The sequence below is a fragment of the Miniopterus natalensis genome, chromosome 9, assembly GCF_054644295.1.
Source record: "Miniopterus natalensis isolate mMinNat1 chromosome 9, mMinNat1.hap1, whole genome shotgun sequence".
Lineage (NCBI taxonomy): Eukaryota > Metazoa > Chordata > Mammalia > Chiroptera > Miniopteridae > Miniopterus > Miniopterus natalensis.
This window is the reverse complement of record NC_142089.1, coordinates 25,420,342-25,443,603: the sequence shown is the minus strand read 5'-3', so window position 1 is coordinate 25,443,603 and position 23,262 is coordinate 25,420,342. Positions and strand designations below refer to the sequence as shown.

The 23,262-nt window shown below is 40.1% G+C and overlaps 1 protein-coding gene across 3 annotated transcripts in view; it reads right to left on the bottom strand.

The window, feature by feature from the left end:
* The window catches only part of ST3GAL3 (ST3 beta-galactoside alpha-2,3-sialyltransferase 3), a 96,660-nt gene extending 89,176 nt beyond the window's left edge, over positions 1-7,484 (bottom strand). Inside the window, exon 1 of one of the 3 annotated variants that reach the window (XM_087820380.1) lies at positions 7,397-7,484. In XM_087820380.1, the coding sequence (XP_087676506.1) occupies positions 7,397-7,469 (73 nt within the window). In that variant the 5' untranslated portion in view covers positions 7,470-7,484. The remainder of the gene's footprint in view (positions 1-7,396) is intronic. The other 2 variants (XM_087820379.1, XM_087820381.1) reach the window with 2 other exon arrangements.
* Between the last annotated feature and the right edge of the window lie 15,778 nt (positions 7,485-23,262).

The window sequence follows — 23,262 nt, the reverse complement described above, 5'->3', positions numbered from 1 at the left end:
AATAGCACGAGTGCTGATGTGGCTTGAGGTCAGTGGGGGGCAAGCAGACTAAAGTGATGAGATAAGTAGAGAGAAACTGGAGTAGGAGCCAGCAAGTAGGGCCCTGTATGTCACATAATTTGGATTTACTTTAAGTGCACCATGAAGTAACTGGAGAGATTTCAGTGTGAACAAGGTATGATCTGATTTACATTTTTAAAAGATCACTCTGGCTGCAAAGATCACTCTGAACTGCTGGGAGGCAACAAATGAGCAGAGAGAGACCAGTTAGATGTTTACTTGTCTAAGGGAGAGATGACGGTGACTTGGACAGTGGTGCTAGAAAGAAGTGGCTAGACAAGACCCACTGTGGAGATTTTAAAAAATGGGAAAGAGTGAGGAAGAGGAACAATCAAGGACATTCCTAGGTGGTGGCTTCAACAGGTGGGTAAACAGGGAAGAAAAAATGGAAGCAGAACAAGTATCAATATACAGATCCTACACGTTTCATTAGATTTATACATAAGTATTTTGGTTTGGGGAAAATACTGTATAATTTTTATTTTTGATTTTCAATTGTTCATTGCTAGTATAGACAAATACAATTAATTTTTTGTGTTTTGGTCTTGTATCCTATCATCTTGCTAAACTCAGTTATTAGTTCTAGGAAGTTTTTTTGGGGTAGATTCCTTGGGATTTTCTATCATGTCATCTATGAGGAGGGTTAATTTCTTTGTTTCCAATCTGTATTCTTATTTTTCTTGCCTTATTACACTGGCAAGGACTTTCAGCAGTGGCTCCTGATCTTAGGGGGAGGGCAGTCTTTTATCATTAAGTATAATGTTTGCTGTAGGCTTTTGGTAGATGCTCTATATCAGGTTGAAGAGTTCCCTCCTAAGCTTGCTGAGAGTTTTGTGTGTGTGTTTTTTTAAATTCATGAGTTGATGCTTAATTTTGTCAGATGCTTTTTCTTCACCAATTGACATGGCCATTAGTTTTCTTTTGACAGTTAATATGGTAGATTACATGGACTGATTTTTTTAATGTTGAACCTCCTATTCCCAGGATAAACCCCATTTGGGCACCAAATTTGGGAAGTTTTAGCGATTATTTCATCAAATATTTCTTCTGTACTGCGCTTTCTCTTCTGGGAGTCCAATGACACAGATGGTAAACCTTCTGGTATTGTCCCACAGGTCACTGAGGCTCTGTTTAACTTTCTAAATCTTTTTGCTTTTTATTGTTCAGATTGGTTAAGTTTCTATTGTCTTATTTTCAAGTTCACTGATGCTTTCCTCAGTCATCTCCCTTTTGTTATTGAGCTCATTCAGTTGAGTTTTTTAAATTTAGGTTATTGTATTTTTTCTTACATCTCCATTTGGTTCTTCTTTATTTTTTTTTAATTTTTAATTTTTTGGCTAACACTTTCTATCTTTCCAATCATCTCAACAGTGCTTGCCCTTCCTTTTGGGAGCATTTTTATAATAGCCACTTTAAAGTCTTTATCAGATTATTCCAACATCTGTGTCATTTTAGCACTGGCATCTCTACTGCCTCTCCCATGCAAGTCGAGATTTTCCTGGTTCTTCAAATGATGATGATTATTTATTTTTAAATTTATCTTTATTGTTGAAAGTATTACAGGTGTCCCATTTTCCCCCCTCCAATTGATCCCCTCCACCTCACTCCCACCCCCTCCCCAGGCCTTCACCCTGTTATTGACTGTGCCCATGGGTTATGCATATATGCATATAACTTCTTTGGTTATTCTCTTCCCACCGCCTGTCCTTCTTCCCTCTGAAATATGATTGTCTGTTGCATGTGTCAATGTCTCTGGATCTATTTAGTTCGTCAGATTCTTTTGTTCATTAGCTTCTTCTTAAAGAAGACCCTTCAACATTTCATGTAGTACTGGTGTGGTGGTGATGAACTCCTTTAGCTTTTCCTTGTCTGAGAAGCTCTTTATCTGACCTTCAATTCGAAATGATAGCTTTGCTGGGTAGAGTAATCTTGGTTGTAGGTTCCTGTTTTTCATCACTTTGAATATTTTTTGTCACTTCCTTCTGGCCTACAAGGTTTCTGTTGAAAAATCAGCTGACAGTTGTATGGGTGCTCCCTTGTAGGTAACTGTTTTTCTCTTGCTGCTTTTAAGATTCTCCCTTTGTCTTTAACCTTTGGCATTTTAATTATGATGTATCTTGCTGTAGGCCTCTTTAGCTTCCTCTTGTTTGGGACTCTCTATGCTTCCTGGATTGTAAGTCTATTTCTTTCCCCAGGTAAGGGAAGTTTTCTGTCATATTTTTTGCAAATAGGTTTTCAATTTCTTGTTCTCTTTCTTCTCCTTCTGGCATCCCCATAATGCAAATGTTGGGCCACTTGAAGTTGTCCCACAGACTCCTTATTCTATCTTCATATTTCTGGATTCTTTTTTCTTTTTGCTTTTCTGGTTGGGTGTTTTTTGTTTCCTCATATTCCAAATTGCTGATATGATTCTCAGCGTCCTCTACTACTGTTGATTCTCTGTAAATTATCCTTCATTTCAGTTCAGGTAGCCTTCATTTCTGATTGGTACTTTATTATGTCATCGATGGTCTCACTTGTTTTTGTATTAGTCTTACTAATACCCTTGAGCATCCTTATAACCATAATTCTGAACTCTGTATCTAGTAGCTTGCTTGGTTTTATTTCATTTAGTTCCTTTTCTGGAGATCTCTTCTGTTCTTTCCTTTGTGACATGTTTCTTTGCCTCCACATTTTGGCTGTTTCCAGGTGTTTGTTTCTATGTATTAGGTAGAGCTGCTACGTCTCCTGGAACTTGTAGAGTGGCTTTGTGTAGTAGGTGTGCTGTAGGGTCCAGTGACTCAGCCTCCCCAGTCACCCGAGCTGGGCCTTCTAGGTGCTCCTGTGTGGGCTGTGTGCACTGTCCTGTTGCAATTGAGCCTTGGTTGCTGTTGGCGTAACTGGGAGGAATTGACCCCCAGACCAATCAGCTGTGAGGACCAGCTGCAACTATAGTCAGAGAGCTGCTGTGCTGGAGACACCCCTATGGAGCAGGATTTACTTCAGTGGAGTTTTGGTGTTCACCAAGAGCGCCCCTTGAGTGTGTCACTTGTGGATGTGGTGGGGTTGTAATCCAGCGTGGTCAAGTCTGACCACCAGGTGCACTGCCTCTGTGGCCTCCCGGGAGGTGCAAAGTCAGCCTCTGCCAGTGCCTTGCCCAGGGCCACCCAGCATGAGCTACACAGCAAACTGTAGCTGGATGCCACTTGTGCTGGCCTTGAGGTGTCCAGGAGAGGCCACGCTATGAACCAATGCAAGCTGCCACTAGTGCCAGGCCTGGGGCCACTTATCAAGCCATATGGGGCACGCTGCTGCTTGTTTGAGAGATTTTAAGACAGTCCTAAGCATGAGGCTTGAGAGGCCACTTGCATAGGAAAGCCACTGGAAATGGCTTGGATGAGCTTGCAAGTAGGGAGGGGTCTGGTCTCTGGAGTCAAAGGTGTGAGTAAAGTGCTGGAGATTCAAATATGGCTCCTGCCTGCCAGTTGTGTGGGGGGAGGGCCTGCCAAAGGAGCAATGGCCTCTGCCAGCTCTTCTGTCTGGGCGAAAGCTGCCCCTCTACCTCTCGCCCCAATTTCAGGCAAGTTAGTTCCTCCCCAAATGTCCTAGGCTCTTTTCGCGCTGCTGCCCAGTGTTGGAGCTCAGAGGGAGTGTGTCTGAGTCTGTGCACTGGCCCTTTAAGAGGAGCTGCCTAGGACTCCCACAGCTTTTGCATCCCTCAGCTACAGCTCCCACTGGTTTTCACAGCCTCAAGTTGTGGGAATTTCTCTTCCTGGCCCTGGAGCCCTGGGCTGGGGGGCCTGATGTGGGGCTGGGACCCCTTACTCCTCTGGGAAACCACCACCGCCAACATATCCCTCCCAGATTTAAACCTCGGCACTGGGTGTGGGCCCACGGCCAGGTCTCCGCCCCTCCTACCAGTCTGTTGCTCCTTCAGTTCCTTCCTTGGAGGGCTTCTGTTCAGCTAGATTTCAGGAGGTTCTGAGAGATGGCTGTTCTGTATTTTTGTTGTAATTTTGATGTGGTTGTGGGATGTGGCAGCTACAGCGGTTACCTACACTGCCACCTTGTTCAAGAATTAATGATTAATTTTTGGTATTTTTAATATTATGTTATAAAACCTTAGGCATTATTTAAATCCAGTGGAGAATGTTGATATTTTTGTTTTACCAGATAATCAACCAGGTTGGATTTAGGTAGCAAGTTTTGACCAGCCCTCTGTGGGTTGTGGTTTCAATGCCAGCTGCATTTTCAAAACCTATTCAGGTGTGTCTTCTGTGTGCACCACAGTGTCCAGTCTGGGACTCAGGCTGTGGTCTATTCCTCTGTTCAATTCTCAGAGTCTTTGTTATGTTGGTTAGAACCAGATGCACACATGTACAGCTCAGGGGTTAGCCTGAAAGTTCATAAACAGCTTCATGGAGTCACTTTCCTGAGATCCTTCCTCTGTTTCCTCCTGCACTTTACAGTTCATTGGGCTTCCTCTTCTCAGTCCTCTGGCCAGAAAACTGAGGTTTTCATTACCATATTCTGCCACCTTTTTCCTGATCTGTACTCAAATCTGGGGCCAAGCAGCAAGAATGCAGAGAGAAAAAATCAACTGGATTTCAAGCCATCCTCTTGGGATTACAGCTCCTTTAATCAGAGAGGAAGGTTTTCCTTCCTCAGTTTTAGGTTCTTGAAGGCCCCACTGCTGCCACTGGCACTACCACCACCACCACCACCACGGGTCTGCCTGGGAACTAGGGCATGAGAAAAGAGAGATAAAAATAACCCTTGGGATTTCCCTCTCTGTTTGAACCTTAGAGCCCTTTTCCTGCTCCCTAGCCATAACTAGAGGTCTTCTGGAATTCTCTCTGTGCCCTGGTGTCCACTGCTGGGTGTTGGGCTGTCTCATGTCCATGACACGGGATACCAGAAGAAAAATGAGAAATCCACTGCCAGTATGGCAGTGCTTTTAATTCTAGTCTTTGACCCCAGTCTATCTGCTACTATTTATATTTCAGAGTTCTCAAATAGCTGCTAAATGCTTTACGTCCAGGCTTTTAGCTACATTCAATGACAGAGATAGATTCTTATGCATGTACCCTGTCCATATACCCTGGTGTGGGTGTAAGCATCCATTTATGCAGAGAACATAAACATACTTATGGGAGGAACTACCAGGTCATGGAGTATATTCAAATTTAGCTAGTTGGTTTTTAAAAAAATCCTCACCAGAGGATATTTTTTTCCACTGCCTTTTAGAGAGAGCAGAAGGGAGAGAGACATCAATGAGAGAGAGAGAGGCAGACAGACAGAAGAGAGAGAAAGAGACGTGAGACGTGAGAAACATGCATCGATTGGTTGCCTCCTGCATGAACCCCGACCAGGGCCAGGATTGAGCCTGCAACCGAGGTATGTGCCCTTGACCAGAATCCAATCAGGGACCCTTTAGTCTGCGGGCCAACGCTCTAACCACTGAGCCAAACCAGCTAGGGCTAGCTAGTCTTTTAGGGTTGTTGTTAATCCTCACCCGAGGATATATTTTCCATTGATTTTTTTTGGGGGGGGAGAGGAAGAGAGAGAGAAACATCAATTGGTTGCCTTCTGCACACACCCCAACCAGAGCCCAGGATCAAACCTGTAACCCAGGAACGTGCCCTTGACCAGGAATCGAACCCATGACCCTTTGGTGGGAGGGCCAATGCTCCAACCACTGAGCAGCATTGGTCAGGGCTAGTTAATCTTTTCCAAAGTGGTTGCAACCAATTTATCCTCTGACCAGTAGACACTCAGCTTCCTCTGTACCATGTCCTCACCAGCACTGGCACATCAAGCTTTTTAAGTTTTGCCGTGTTGGTGGCTGTGTTGCGGTATCTCACAATAAATTCTAATTTGTATTCCCCTACATATCAATTGAGTTAAACACCTTTTCATAGGTTTACTGGCCCTTTGGAGTTCCTCTTTTGTGAAGTGCCTATTTGGTCTTTTGCTTGTTTCTATACTGGGTTGTTTCTTTATTCCCATTGATCTTTGTGGCTCTTTATTTTGGAAATAAGCCCTTGGTTGGTTATGTGTGTTGTAAATACCTTTTTTTCACTCTAGACTGCCTCCTCACTCTTAATAGTGTCTTTCAATGAACAAAAGTTCTTAACTTTAATGTAATAAAATTGATTAATTTTTCCTATGTGAATAAAAACTCTACCTGCCCAGTCTTAGAGCAACCTCCCGTCCCAGCACTGTGGTGGGGACACCGCAAGCATACCAGGTGTGAGACAGCAGGACGGCAAAGGGGAGAGAACAGGCCCCAGAGCTGGACAGAGATCAGTGAGTGTGCTGGACAGATTACGTCATCTCTTTGAGCATCAGCTTATTTATCTATAAGTAAAAATACACTATCTTGTGAGATGTGTGTAAAGCACTTAGCACACTGTGGGCTCCAGCAGGTACTCGGTAAACAGTGGCAGCTGTGACCATATTCTCTGAACACTGTTCTCCTATCCACACTGCCACAACTGCCTGAACCTTGCAGCTGTGCTGTGAAATATCTGTCTACTGCATCTGGGACTAACTGCCCCCACTGGCCAGCAAAGTCTCCCTGTTATTCGCAAGCAGCACCCACCATCACCTCCAACTAAAAACAAAGGCTTGATGCACAGAGATACTCTTCTCACAAAGTAATGTCATTCTGGGGCTCCCACAGGGACACAACGGCAGCAAGCTGAAGAACCAACGTAACCTGTCTTTCCGCTCACTGCCAACAGCACAGCTGTGTGAAAGCCAAGCCCAAATCAGCCTGGGTGATTTTGTGTAAAAGGGGCAGGGGTACCAATCTGTGTGTCCTGTACTGCAGATAAAGGGAAGAGCGGGAGTGTGCCACCTGCATGAGTTTTGGCACGAGTGCAAGTAAAGAAAAGCATATGAAAGAGTGCACCTCCTGGAGGGTGTGAGTGGAAGTGTGCAACGAGGTGTGTCTCCTCAGGAAGCTGTGATGCTCTCACCAGCCTGGCATTCTGCTGGGGGCCCTGATGGTTATCTACTCCAGGGTACCCAGAGCTTGGCGTCTCTCAGTGCCCTCTGAACCACTCTCTGTGACAGAAAACATACTTTTATGTAAACCTGAACCATGTAGAATGAGGAAGGTACATCTCCTGCAAACTCTTCAGTGCACACTTTTAAAGCCACGGCAAAGTCTTCTGGGTATTATATCCCACTCTGCTTCCTAGACCATGTGTCCTTAGAAATGCTCCTCGAGGCTTTCCCACAATTCTGAGATATTCCACTGCCACCCCCAGACACCCCCACCTCATTAGGTTCCATTTCAAATGTGGCCAATGTTGACTGCTGACAGGATGACGGGGGAAGGAACTGGTACCTGAGCCTAGAGTTTGTCCAACGGAGTCAAAGGATAGAACCACTGAATCTGCAACACAAGAGGACAAGTTCATTTCTTTCTCCTTTTCATAGTAAAAAAAAAGCAAGCTCCCATTGGCTCTGCCCAAACCCTCCCCTAGGGACAGTCAACCACAATGGAATTCAGCTGCACAGACAGCCTCCACAGGCCCATGCCCACCCATCCACTGGGCCAGGAGGCCCTGCCACGCCCATCCCTGAGCCTCCTGCCACAGGGAGGAACATCTCAGGGCAGAGACAGGCCCCGAGTTCTTCAGAGGCATTTCCTGCCAGATTATGGGACATGTTTATTTCTTTTTCCTTCTCATAGTGAAAATTAAATTAAAACAAAGCAAAAGAAAACTTCCCTCCTACATCTAGTTAAAGACAGTAACATTTCCCTTTGACTTCTCCCTTTCTTTTCTTACCCATATACCCAATTATTTATTATTTCTCCCTCCAGAAGGCTTAACATGGCCTGCAGGAATTTACAGTACACACTAGAATAAAAAAAATGATGAAGTCAAAGAAAGGAAAAATACTGTGTAATTGGGAAATGTTAGTGCACAAAATGCATGCCATGAGGACCTATACAAACACTATAGCTAGAATCGAGGAGGCCTGAGCTCCCAAACAGCCAAAGGAGAAAACGAACAGTTACGAGAGTCAGTGGCCACATTCATTCATTCATTCATTCCACTGTTCAGTAAATTTTTATTGGGCATCTACTATGTGCAAGAAAAATACTATACTTTGAGATACAGAAGCAAACAAAAAAAGCATGGTCTCTACACTCATGAGTCTACCTGCCATCAGTCTACAAGAGAAAAAAAGTTACCAAAGTTTCTATTAGGAACCAGACCTAGTTTAGAGGGGGAGTGGGTGGTGGTTAGGAAAGGCCTCCCTAAAGAAGTGACACTTGAACTAACAGCTGAAAGAGAAGTCAGGGTTAAACCTAACAAGAATGGAATGGGGCACTCTAGGCTGAAAGAATGTCCCTTGTGGAGAACTGGAGCAAGACGCAATAGAGTGCTTCAGAGCAACTAAAAGACCAAAACATAAAAGCAAATACTCTGCAGTGATCAGTTTCTTCTGGGTTTTAATAAACGGGGATGAAGCATGATGCCAAAGACTGTATCTTCTACAACATTCCTATAATAATAATTGTGAATCTTGTATGATTGTTTCTTATAACATGAACCAATACAAATGACGGCATAAAGCCAGTGTACACTTCAATAAAAGCAATTATAAGGGACACCAAGATCATTTAAGACCCAGGATAACCTCAAAGACTCCAGACTCCAAAGAGATCACATTCAAAAGGTTCACTCACTACAAAAGAATGCCAGTTGAATAGATATAGGACCACTGTCTACTGCTACCCCCCTTAGCATTATTCTTCAGATCTCAATTTTTATGTCATTTTCCCTTAGTGCACACATAAATCTGACACAACCATTATCATAACTGTAAATAACATCTGCCCCAATGCTAGTCTGTAAGCCTCATAAAGGCAGACACTATATTTGCTTTATTCCCTGCTGTTACCAGTAAAAGATCTGACCCTCACTACCACTGCATAACAATCCCAGAGAAATGAATGGACTACATATCCTTCAGGCAATCTTTTACACATTTTTTCCCCCTCATAACCAAGTGTTTATGAAGAGCTGGGTAGCAGAGCACTAGAGGATATGGTTTTTTATAAGAATCCAGAGGCACATATTCTGTATTGCTAGTTAAGGGCAGATCCAAATGCTTTGAAACCCACCAAACAGGTGACCATCGTGTGAGCTAAATCAACATCTAACTCTTACAAATTCTACTTCTTTAGCACCATTTCTCACATCCGTCTCCTTTTAATGCTATTGCTCTTTCAGAAAAGAAGCCCGTTTCTCTCTGTGTGTGTTTTATTGAGGTACAATTTACATAATATAACTAACATTCACTCATTTTAAAGTGTACCATTCAATGATTTTTAGAAAATTCACAGCGCTGTGCAACCATCACCACATGCAGTTTTAGAACATTTCCATCATCCTAAAAAGGTCCCTTGTGCCCACTTATGGTCATGCCTGTTCCCACCTCCAGCTGCAGGCAACCGCTAATTTACTCTCTCTCTAGATTTGCCATTTCTAGACATCTGCCTATCCTCTTTTGCTGGAACTGTTCTGAGCCCCTACCCACACACCGACCTTTAACTCGGCCCCTTCCATCCTCCTGTATACCTGCAGGATTCCTCTAAGAAGTATACCTGCCTGTGTCTCTGCTCTTACGCTGCAGAGGCTTCCCACAGCCTATAAAAAAAGTCCAAGCTCTGACATTCAAGGTCTTCACCATCTTGCCCCATGTGCACCTCTAATATGCTCCATGTTTCAGACATGCCAAACTGCTTCCATTTCCCCAAAGAGATATGTGCCTCATATCTTCAGACATCGGACATACTGTTCTCTGCCTGTGTGCATTGAAAACCCTCACTTTTCCACTAAGACCCAACTCATCATTCCTCTCCTTGAAGCCTCCTCTGATCAATTCTGCCCTTTCTCTTCTTTAGGCCATCACTGAGCTGCTATGAGGGCATTATTATATGGCAACATAATCCTCGTTTACTTTTCTTTTTTCTCTCATTAAACTGCAAGTTCCCTGAGGACAGGGATTGTCTATTCTTTCTGAGGCTTTGTGCCTAGCTCAGTGACTAACACAAAGAAAGTAATCAGTATGTCTATTAAAGGAATAAACTAGTAAATGTCCTTGCTTTCTTTCAAAGGTGATGTTATCTGAGTGGTACTTCACTCAGTGGGGGGAAATCCATTACGCATATACATTCTCATTCAATTCAAGTCAACCTGGAACTGTCCTTTTACTGCGACACTTCGACACTTCGCAGGCTCAAGCCTGGCCCCATCCTAGGGAGAGACAAGCACTCCTACAAATCAGTGCAGGGGGAATTAGAAAAGTGCCCAAGGAGCTTTCTAGGTGAGAGATCACCCTCACCAGATGATTAGGAAAGGCTTTCTAAGGAGCTCACTGCCCAGATTAACAATAAAAACAGCATCTCAAATTTTTATTGCACTTGACAAGTATTTTTCCAATGGCAATTTACTTTCTTTGTACTCACAAGCAGTCCTGAAATAACCTCTTAAACTTCTCCATCTAAATGTAAAGAAAAAAGGCTAAAAGTTAATAGTGGCCTTCTCCAGAAATAATTGCAGGGGACATTTATTCTCTGCATTTCTGAAAACTTTCTACAGGAAACATGTAGAAAAAACGTTAGAAAAAGAACTCTCTGATCCAGCTCTAGGACTTCAACCTCTAGCTCACTGGTATCAATGCAGAAGGGTGGAAGGTTCCTGACCACCTTTTCTCCTTAGTTACTGAGGTATCCTTGTTTCATGCCACTTAAATATACCTCAGCTATATCAATTCCTAAAAAGACTGAGCTTTTCAAAAATCCTTCCCTCCTTCCCACAAATATTATCAAGTACCTACTATGAGCCAGATACAGGCATATCTTATTTTATAGTGTTTCACAGGTGTCGTGGTGTTTTTTCATCCTCACTTGAGGATATGTTTATTGATTTGAGAGAAAGAAACATCTATGTGAGAGAGAAACATTGATCAGGTCGATCAGCTGCCTTCCACACGCACCCCTACCGGGGATGGAACCCACAACCTTTTGGAGTAAGGACGACGCTCCAACTGAGTGAGCCACCTGGCAAGGGCTGTTGTTTTTTTTACAAACTGAAGGCAAGACACTCCACCAGCAAAAAGATTACAACTTACTTTATTGTGACACAGCTTTATTACAGTGCTCTGGAACCAAATCTGCAATATCTCCGAGGTATGCCTGTACTAGAGATGTGGAGCCAAATAAGAGACAGTTTTTGCCTTCCAGCCAAGTAAGATAGACAAGTTAATAGCCACTTAAAATAAAGTGTGACATGGGTATGCAAGGAGTAAGCACCAGATAGATGGCAGCCTTACTGGAAGAAAAGTCAGAGTTTTCACAAATATAATTTCCAGTGGTAGTGGGAGGCTCTCAAAAGCACATGTCTTTAAACTGCAGAAGATGCAAACGAGAGAGTAGAAATTTCTAGAGGCAGTTAGTGGCATGTTTGTGTTTTGTGTAAGTTTTGATATTGCTTTGAGCATTAAAGCCACAGACTTGAGAATCAGTATGGGCAATCATTATTTGTGTTTATTCTAAAGGATGTAAGATCGTTTTAGTTATAAACCACTCTGCCAACAAAAAGGAAAATTCAGTATTCAACAAGGTGAGAAGTTTGTTTTGCAAGCAACAGAGCGAGAATACCCAGACTTCTCTGTCTCAGGCTAACAAATATGTCATTTTTACCTCAAGCAGCCCAGGCTCCAGCTGTGCCTGGCTCCCAGGCCAGAGGCAGCCATGTGGTATGCTATATAAGTGACCAAACAGAATTCCAGACCAAAGTCCAACAGAGCATTGCTGCACATGACTTTGCCCAATGAGGAAACCTAGCATTCACTGCAAATCTTTTATTATGGTCAGATGTTTCCTGTGTCTGGTTTCTGAAGCAGATAAAAGGAATATAAAGAAAGTAAGAAGAATGGGGCTCAGACTTTCCAGTCACTGGAGAAGCTTGCAAAGCTCCAATTATGCAGTGAACAAGCTACATTTTCAAGTCCCACCTGACACAGTACACATTTAACATATATACTCTGCTAGCCACAACATGTGAGTCTTAGAGATGCAAGAATGTAAAAAGTTCCCCCAAGTAGCTAACAGGTAAAATAAAAACACATATAAAGCTAAGCATTCTGTAGTTAACAATACTGTACCGTACACTTGAAATTTGTTAAGAGTAGATCTTAGATCTTAAATGTTCTGGATGTGCTACCTAACCTTATTGTGGTAATTATTTCACAAATATATGTATATTAAATCATCACATTGTACACCTTAAATTTACACAATGTTATTTGTCAATTCTATCACAATAAATCTGGGGGAAAGCTAAGTATAATATATAGGGATCGAAGTTATGAAGGAGATATACTTCACACCAGACCTAGGGATGCAATGGTAAGCAAGAACAAGAATGTTACTACTCTCAAGGAATTTATAATTTGGTCAGGGAGATTTAAAAAAACAAGTAAACATATAAACGAACAAAATAATTTGACAGTAATAAGTGGTAGATGAAGATTAATCAATGATGTAACAGTGGCCAAGGGTGGAAGTACAGGCAATACTAGATAGGGTGTTTCAGGAAGGATTCTCTGAGGAGGTGACATATGGCCTGAGACCTGAAGACAGGAGCCAGTCAAGAAAAGATCAAGGGTAAAAGAATTCCATGCAGAGGGAAAATAAGTTGTAGTACATTTAAGGAACAGAGAGATGGCCAGTGTTGCCGGAACACAGAGCATGGAAAACACAAGAAGGGTGGGAAATCAGGTCAGAGAGAACAGGAACCAGATCCACAAGAGGCCTTGCAGAGGAGGCCATAGAAAGATGTCTGCATTGTATCACAATAGCAGGGAAAAGCTTCTGCTTAAAACCAGGGGAATAACGTGATCTGATTTATATTTTTAAATGTAAACTCTGATCGTTGTGTGGGAACCAAATTGACTATTCTGGCAACAGAGTTTATTAGTAGCCAGATGGCTACCTGTGTCTTATTCTACTTTCTCCATTGCTTAGGCCCTGAGAGAAGCTAACCCCCCATTTTAAACCCTCAATTTCTTCCTTAACCCCCATCCCAAAGAAACAAAACCTGAGAAATGAGATTCCTGAAGATACACAGAGGAAAAAAAGTCTGAGGACACAGCCCTTGCTCAGCGGTTAGAGCGTTGGCTGGCAGCCCACATGGTCTCAGGTTTGAATCCTGGTCAAGGGCATGTACCTCAGGGGTGGTTCAATCTCCGGCCCTGGTCAATGTCCCTCCCTCCCTTCCTTCCACTCTCTCTAAAAATCAACGGGAAAGTATCCTCAGGTGAGGCTAAAAATAGGCTGAGGACAGAAAATAAAACAAAAGCATTAACTTACAGAAATGTGGTATAAAGAAGAAAACCAGTGAAATAATAAAAAAGGAGTATCAGCATAGAGGAAGCCAGAGGAGGTGAGACTTGGTTATAAGAAGGAATATTCAAGTGTGGCAAAGAAACGGAAAAAGCTGCTGGATGAAAGATACCCCAGAATTATTCATTAAAGGGCGTTGGTAACCTTAGTGGGAACAATTTCCGTACAATGATCAACTCTGGGGACTCAGCTGTGAATGAGTTAAATGGAGGCTGTTGATATACTAACTAGACTTATTTCAAGAAGTTTTTCCTTAGATTTATGTCATTAATTTAACTTACCAAACACACGTGGAATTCTTACTAAGCTCAAGAGACTGTATGAAAAAATGAAGCATTGGTCCCTGACATGAAAGAGTTTATGAACTATTAAGAGGATAACAGAAATGCAAGTAACTATATTATAAGCCTTTAGAGAAGTTGTTATAGAAGTTCAGATGCAAGAGAAAGAATTTTTGCTGGGGGAACCTGGGAAAACAAGGAGGAGATAGTATGTGAGCGGATATGAGATGACCTTATGGGACAGGCTGTGCTGGTAGGGTGGGAACATCTAAAGAGAAGCACTGAAGCATGAAAAGTGAGGGAGGGTTGTGTCGTTTCAGGAAGGTAAAATCATACCTAAATAATATATCACTGCTTTCAGAAGGTAAAAATGCATGTGACTAAAAGGGAACTAGTCAATACAATCTGTTTAGACTTTCAAAAAAGGCTTTGACACATCAAAGACTATTTTTAAAAAGTGAGTCACCATGAAATTGAGAGAGAAACTGCTATGTCATTCAGGAGACAAAAGGCACTTGGCTGAGGATCAGGGGCATGACACCCCCTGGGACATCAGTACCCACAGGGAGACCAGGAAATCTGGGAGCAGCTGGAATCCTAATAGCCTCTGCCCTCTAGGAGGTGGATCAATGAGGGAAGGGTGGGCACTGCTTACAAATGCCTGTGTGTGCAACAGAAGCAGCCAGAGTACAAATGGAAGTAGGCATGTGCTGAAACGGAAACTGAGACAACTGGATGAGGTTGGGATCTTCAGGGGCATAAGAAAGTTTTAGTACTGGTGCCCTAGAAATAGGAAAGGGATGCATTTTGCATAGGAACCATAATTTGCTGAACCCTGATTTAGATTACACACACACCTCTGATCCCTTCCAAAACCCTCAAATGACAGGGTTGTTTGTTGTAGAGTCAAAGTACACAAGAACAAAGCAAGCAGTAGAGGAGACATGAGCAACAACAGTTTGGAAGCTGGAAAGCAAACAAGTAGAACTGACTCATCAAACTCAAGAAAGTGGAATCCTATGTTAGTAATGGGAAAAGCAACCTAAAATACACTTGAGAGCTCTGTAAAGACTCAATCACTGGCAGACCAGGTGTCACTGAAAGTGGGAGAGAAGACGATACTAAAAACAAGATACCACACTCTTAATTATGGGCTGACAGCCAAGACCAGAAGGCATTAGAAAAAAGTATTTAATGTAAAGACAGAGACCAAAACAAATAAAAAAGAAGTGCAATGTGGAAAAACAAAAAATACATGCAGTGGTGAAAACTTAGAGGCCAGGTAGCTCAGTCGGTTAGAGCATCGCCCTGATATGCCAAGGTTGCAGGTTTCATATCTGGTCAGGGCACAGACAAGAAGCAATCAATTAATGCATAAATAAGTGGAACAACAAATCAATGTTTCTCTCTCTCCCTTCCTCGCTCTCTCTCTCAAACTAACTAAATAAATAATAAATCAATTAAAATATATATATATATATATGAAAGAAAACTTAGAAAAAAATCATTAAAATCCTCAGAGAAGACATTTTATTCATGAAATAGGCAAAAGATGTCACTTTCTAAAAATGGTATATTTAATGACTAAAAAGGAAAAAATAACTCCTGAAAATTAAAACATGATAGCAGAAATAGGAGGATTGGAAAAGAAGTAGAGGAAATCTCAGAATGTACAGCAAGAAACAAAGATAAAAAATGAGATAGAAAATTAAAAAAAAAAATTAAGTGGACCAGTGTAGGAGATATGACATCTAAAAATGACAATTCCAGAAGAGAAAACTAAAAAAAAAAAAAAAAAAAAAAAAAAAAGAGAAAGGGAGAAAATACTCAAATAATTTAATAAAATTTATCCATAACTAAAGTATTTGAGTTTTCTGAACCTGAAAGAGCTCCATGACTACACAACTCAATATAGCTTCTATCAAGGTACATCATCATGAAATTTTAAAACATTAAAATTTCTGGGGAGAACAGTAACAAATTAATAAATTTTATATAAACAATAAAATAGCAGAATGCATAAGATCCCTCAACAGGAACACTGAAAGCCTAAAACACAGTGGGCCAACATCTTCAAAATACCAAGGGAAAGTAATTTCCAATCAAAAACTCTATATCCAGTCAACTATCAATTAAGTATGAGATTAGAATGAAGACATTTTCATACAAGCAAGGTCTCAAAAATTTACTTCTCATTCATTCTTTCCCAGAAAATTAACAGAGGATGTGTTCCACAAAATGAAGAAGAAAATGAAAAAACCATAGGACCCAGGAAATGAGATCCCATGAGGATGATGGTAAATGGAGACCCAAGTCTATAGCTGGGCAGCGGGAACAACAAGCAAACACTCAAGAATAGTGCATGTCAGAAGGCTCCTAGAGAGATTTCTTCAGGAAAATGGAACTGACAGACTACCTAATATGTTTAAACATATGGAGAAAAGATTTATATAATTGGGGAAACATTTAGGGCTGCACAGCAATAAGTACATGGAAAATTAAGCAAAACAAAAAGTAAAAGTATTGTTGACTTCAGAAAAAACAAAATGTGCAGTGAAGAAACTGCAATCACGGTATCTAAAAATAGCATTTTCATGGTCATAGTAAACAGACTGAATGTTGTTCTAATTATATTAGAATTATGTTAGATTTCACATCTGTGGTGGAAAAGTAGTGAGTGTGACAGAGTACTAAATCTTCATCTTCCACTATATAAAGTCAAGAAATAATACTCAAAACAGAAATATCAAGAACTGGCAATGTAAGTATGTTATTTAGAGATTTGGAGGTAAATAGCAAACAAATTAAAAGAGTTAAAAATAGATGCCTATGGAGGTAGGAAATCAAGTTGTGGTGGTAATGGGGAAGTGCCTTTTCACAGTTCATTTTTGTTGGTAAAAAGCCTTATAGAATTGTCTCTTTGAACTATGCACATGTATAACTTTATGAAGAACAAACACTGAATTAACTTGCACAATATTACACAACCTTCAGTGGTAGCAGGGCTGAGGCTTCAAATCTAGTTGATCTAAATTTATAAAGATGGTCTAGAATAAAAGATATTTAAAAGACAAAACAACCAAATGTGTAGACCTTGTTTGGATCTGTGAAAAGGCATATTTAAGATAATTAGGGACATCTGAATATGGACTAGGTATTAGAAGATATTAAAGGGAAGTCCTAGCGACAGCAATCAGGCCAGAAAAAGGAACAAAGGGCATTTGAATTGGGAAAGAAGTAAAACTGTTATTATTTGCAGATGACATGATACTCTATATAGAGAACCCTAAAGATTCCACCAAAAAACTATTAGAACTGATCAATGAATTCAGTCAAGTAGCAGGATACAAAATATTCAGAAATCAGTTGCATTTTTATACACCGATAACAAAACTATCAGAAAGGAAAATTAAGAAAACAATCCCATCTATTATATTAAAAAATACATAGGAATAAATTTAACCAAGGAGGTAAAAGACCCACACTCAGAAAACTATAAGACACTGACGAAAGAAACTGAAGAAGATACAAATAAATGGAAACACATACTGTGCTCATAGATGGGAAGAATTCACATAATTAAAATATCCACACTACCCAAAGCAATCTATAGATTTAATGCAAACCCTATCAAAATACCAATGACATATTTCACAGAATAATTCTAAAATTTACATGGAACCCCAAAGACCTCAAATAGCCACAGCACTCTTGAGAAAGAAGAACAAAGTAGAGGTATCATGCTACCTGATATCAAGCTATACTATAAGGCCATAGTAATCAAAACAGCATGGTACTGGCCCAGCCAGCGTGGTTCAGTGGTTGAACACTGACCTATGATCCAGGAGAATGGGGTTCGATTCCCGGTCAGGGCACATGCCCAAGTTGTGGGCTCGATGCCCAGTAGGGGGTGTGAAGGGGGCAGCCAATCAATGACTCATCATTGATGTTTCTATCTCTTTTTCTCCCTCTCCCTTCCTCTCTCTGAAATCAATAAAAACATATTTTTTAAAAAACCAAAAACCCCAGCATGCTACTGGCATTAGAAACACACACATAGATCAATGGAATAGAATAGAAAGCGAAGAAATAAACCCACGCCTATACGGTCAATTAACATATAACGAAGGAGGCAAGATTATACAATGGGGTAAAGACGGTTTATTCAATAAAATGTATTGGGAAAACTGGAGAGATACATGCAAAAAAAAGAAACTAACCACCTTCTTACACCATATACAAGAATAAACTCAAAATGGACTAAAGACTTAAATGTAAGACCTGAAACCATAAAATTCCTAGAAGAAAACATAGGCAGTAAACTCTCTGATACTGCTCTTAGTAATTTTTTTTTCTGATGTATCTCCTCAAACAAGGGAGGCAAAAGAAAAAATAAACAAATGGGACTACATCAAACTAAAAAGCTTTTGCTCAACAAAAGAAACCATCAACAAAGATGACCTAAAGACTTGGAGAAGATATTTGCCAATAATACATCTGACAAGGGATTAATATCCAAAATTCATAAAGAACGCATACTAATCAACACATACACAAATCACACACACACAAACTATCCAATTAAAAAATGGGCAAAGGACCTGAACAGACACTTCTCCAAAGAGGACAGATGGCCAATAGACAAATGAAAAGATGCTCAATGTCACTAACTGTCAGAGTAATGCAAATTAAAATCACAATGAGAAATGGGTCATTGGGGAGAAAAAGGGACATCTGTATTATTTTAAACAATAATAAAATTTTTTAAAAAATGGAAAAAAAAATAAAATCACAATGAGATATCACCTCACACCTGTCAGAATGGCCATCATCAATAAATCAACAAGTGTTGACAAGGATGTGGAGAAACGGGAACCCTTGTGCACTGTTGGTGGGTATGCATATTGGTGCAGCCACTATGGAAAACAGTATAGAGGTTTCTCAAAAAATTAAAAATAGAACTACCTTATGACCCAGCAATTCTACTTCTGAGTACTTATTTGAAGAAATCCAAAACACTAATTTAAAAAGATATATGTACCCTTATGTTCATTGCAGCATTATTTACAATCACCAAGATATGGAGGTAACCTTAGTGCCCATCAGCAGACAAATGGATAAAGATGATGTGGTACATATATACAATGGAATATAACTTAGCCATAAAAAAGAATGAAATCTTACTATTTGCAACATGTGTGGACATAAAGAGTATTATGCTAAGTGAAATATATTAGAGAAAGACAAATAACACGGTTTCACTTATATATGGAATCTAAAGAACAAAATAAAACAAAACAGAAACAGATTCATAGATACAGAGCACAAACTGATGGTTGCCAGAAGGGGGAGGGGTTGGGGGGTTGGTAAACAAAAAAGAAGGTATTAAAAAGTACAAATTAGTAGTTATAAAATAGTCACAGGGATGTAAAGTACAGTGTATAGTTAATAATATTGTAATAACTATGTATGGTGCCAGGTGGGTACTAGGCTTATTGGATCACTTCACAAATTATATAAATGTCTAACTACTATTCTGTACACCTGAAACTAATATAAAATAATACTGAACGCCAACTGTAATGGACAAATTAAAAGAAACTGTCAAGATCATAAAAAAAGAGAAAGTCTTGTCACAGCCAAGAAGAGCCTAAGGACATGTGACAGTGAAACGTCACATGGCATCCTGGACAGGATCCTGGAACAGAAAAAGGACATTATGTAAAAACTAAGGAAATCTGAATAAAGAATGGGCTTTAGTTCATTAAAAAAATAATTAGCAGAATTAGGTACTGTTAAAATTTTAGCACAGATGTCTTCATTTAAGGCAGTTCTCTGTATGTATGCATACATACACCTATGTATGCATGCGTTTATATGAAATATCTATCATATTAATACTTTATATACATATATTTGTATATTATGCCCTTTTCATGTAGCATTGTAGCATTAGCTTTTCCTTGGGTTATTAAAAATATTTCATATAACAATTTTCTTCATTTTTTATTATTGACAGTATTACAGATGTCCCGTCCACCCCCGTCCCCCTCCAGCCAGCGCCTTCACCACACTACTGTCTGTGTCCAAGGGCTATGTATATATGTGTATACAAGTTCTTTGGTTAATTCTTCCTGTCCGCCCCCATCCCTCTTCCCTCTGAGATCTGTCAATGTGTTCCATGCATCCATGCCTCTGGACCTATTTTGTCATATGATTTTTAATGCCTCTACACTAACACTCTAAAAGAATTATACATATTTCCACCATTTAACTGTTTGCCCATAACTGAGACTTCATTTTAATTTTGTGCTCATATAAATATAGCTGTAATGAATATAACTTGTGAATATTTTCTTAAGTCAACTTAAAAAAATAAATTACCACGTCAAATGTGCTAAAAAAAGAAGACATTAAGGAACTAGTTAATGTGAGATAATAACATGGTCACATTTTTAAAAGTTCTTATCTGTTAGAAAGGCATACTAAAGTATTTATAGTTAAAATGACATGATGTCTGGGATTTACTTTAAAATCCAATGTAATTTTTTAAACCCAAATAATAAAAGATATGAATCTCTGTGGAAGCATGGCCTGGGTTATTCACATGTGCCAGAGACCCTTGGACAGGATAAGACTCTTAAGTCATTTGCCATATGACATTCTTTCCTTCATCTGGGAAAAAGATGTACTTGATAGGCTATAATTAAAAGAACATGGTACCATTCCATTCTCAAGAGATAACTTAGTTATGAAAAAGGGAGGGAACAAAATAAAAAGTTGCTCAACAAAGTTTTTATATTCTCTCATGACAAATTTTGTATACTTATTACTTTGCAATATTTCTATTTTTAAAAATAGGATATACACCTCTCAGTACACATACTGAGAAAGGAAAAGTTACAGTTGGTTGTTATCACTATCATTCATCATAAGTATTAAGAATGGAAGGCATGCCTGGCTGGGCGTGGCTCAGCGGTTGAGCATCGACCTAGGATCCAGGAGATTGAGGTTTGATTCCTGGTGAGGGCACACGCCCGGGTTGCGGGCTCAATCCCCAGTAGGGGGCGTGCAGGAGGAAGCTGATCAATGACTCTCATCATTGATGTTTCTATCTCTCTCTTCCTTTCCCTTCCTCTCTCTCCAAAATCAATAAAGATATAATAAAAAGGAAAAAAAAGAAGAAAAAAGAATGGAAGGCATGGAGAGGAATGAAACATATTCCTGGTGGAGATGTAAAATAGTGAAGCAGCTTTGGAAAAGCCTGAGAGTTTCTCAATAGGTTAAATATAGAGTTACCATATGACTCGGCAATTCTACTACTAGGTAAACATACCCAAAAGAAATAAAATTTTATGTTCACACAAAAACTTGAACTTTAAATGTTTATAGCAGTTTATTCATAATAGCCAAAAAGTGGAAGCAACCTAAATGTCCCTCAACTGATGAATGGATAAATAAAATGTGGTTTATCCATAAAACAGAATACTATTTCACCATAAAAAGGAATTAAGTATTGATACTTCTTTCAACATGAATCAAAACATTATATGAAACAAAAAAAAGCTAGACACAAAAGACCACATATTGTATGATTCCATTTATATGAAATGTCCAAAACAGCTAAATCTATAGAGACAGAAAGTAGATTAGTAGCTGCCTAGGGCTAGGGTGGCTGGCGGAAAATGGAGCAAGACTAAAAATGGGTACAGGGTTTCTTTCTGTAACACAGTCTTACACCATACACAAAAATAAAACCTCTAGAAGAAAACACAGGCAGTAAGTAAGCTCCTTGACATTGGTCCTGGTGATAATTTTTTTGGACTTGACATCAAAGCAAAGACAAAAAAAGCAAAAATGTGGGACGACATCAAACGATAAAGTTTGCACAGCAAAACGAAAAGGCAATCTGCTAAACGAGAGCATATAGTTTCAAATCATGTATCTGATAAGAGCTGAATATCCAAAATATACAAAGAACTCATACAACTTTAATAGCAAACCCCCAACCCCAAACAATCCAATTTAAAAATGCGCAGAGGAGCCCTGGCCAGTTGGCTCAGTGGTTAAGAGTGCCAGCCTGCACTAAAGGGCCCCGGGTTCGATTTTGGCCAAGGGCACATACCTCTGTTGCAGGCTCGTCCCAGCCCCAGTCTGGGCAAGTGCAGGAGGCAACCAATTGATATGTCTCTCACACTGATGTTTCTCTCTCTCTTTTCCACTCTCTCTGAAAAGCAATGGAAGAAATATCCTCGGGTGAGGGTAAAAAAATGAGCAGAGGATCTGAACAGACATTTTTCTAAAGAAGACGTACGGAGGGCCAGCAAGTACATGAATAGATGCTCAACATCGCTAATCACCAGGGAAATGCAAATCAAAACCACAATGATACCAATCACCTCACGCCTGTTAGGATGGCTACTTTCAAAAAAGACAAGAAATAACAAGTATTGGTGAGAATGTGGAGAAAAGGGAGCCCTTGCAAACTGTTAGTGGGGATGCAAACTGGTGCACCCACTATGCAAAACAATAAAAGTTCTTCAAAGGATTAAAAATAAAACCACCATATGACCCAGCAATTCTACTTCTGGGTATTTTTCCAAAGAAAATGAAAACACTAACTCAAAAATATATGTGCACCACCATGCTCACTGCTGCATTACTTACAACACCAAGATATGGAAACAACCTAAGGGCTCACTGACGAATGAATGGATCAAGAAAATGTGGTGTGTACACACACAAACACACACGCACACAATGGAATATTATTCAGCCATAAAAAGAATGAAATCCTGCCATTTGCAACAAGAATGGACCTTGAAGATATTCTGCTACGTGAAATAAGACAAATACCATATGATTTCATTTATATGTGGAATTTTTTTAAAAATTAAAAAATAGCTCATAGATACAGAGAATAGATTGGTGATTGCCAGAGGTGGGGACTGAAGGGTGGGCAAAATGAGTGAAGGGAGTCAAAAGGTGCGAGCTTCCAGTTATAAAATAAGTCACGGGGATGTTATATGCAGCATGGCGACTAGTTAATAATACTGTGCTGCATATTTGAAAGCTCCTAAGAGAGTAAACCTTAAATCTTATCCTTTGTGACAACATGGATGAACCTGGAGAACATTATGCTAAGTGAAATAAGCCAGTCAGAGAAAGACAAGTACCATATGATTTCACTCATACGTGGAATCTAATAGACAAAATAAACTAACAAACAAAACAGAAACACATGCATGAGTCCGGATTTATGGCAGGCCTGTACCCCTGGGCCTCTCAGTACCCCATGCCAGAGCAAACTGTGGCCTTGAACCATTGCACAGTGGTGGTGGTAGGAACAGACTGACAGCTGTCAGAGGGGAGAGGGGTTAGGGGGCTTAGTGAAAAAGGTAAAGGGATTAAGCAAAAAACAAAAAAACTCCTAAATATAGACAACAGCATGGTGATTACCAGAGGGGAAGGGTTGGGGGAGGTGGAAGAAGGTATGGGGGGATAAAT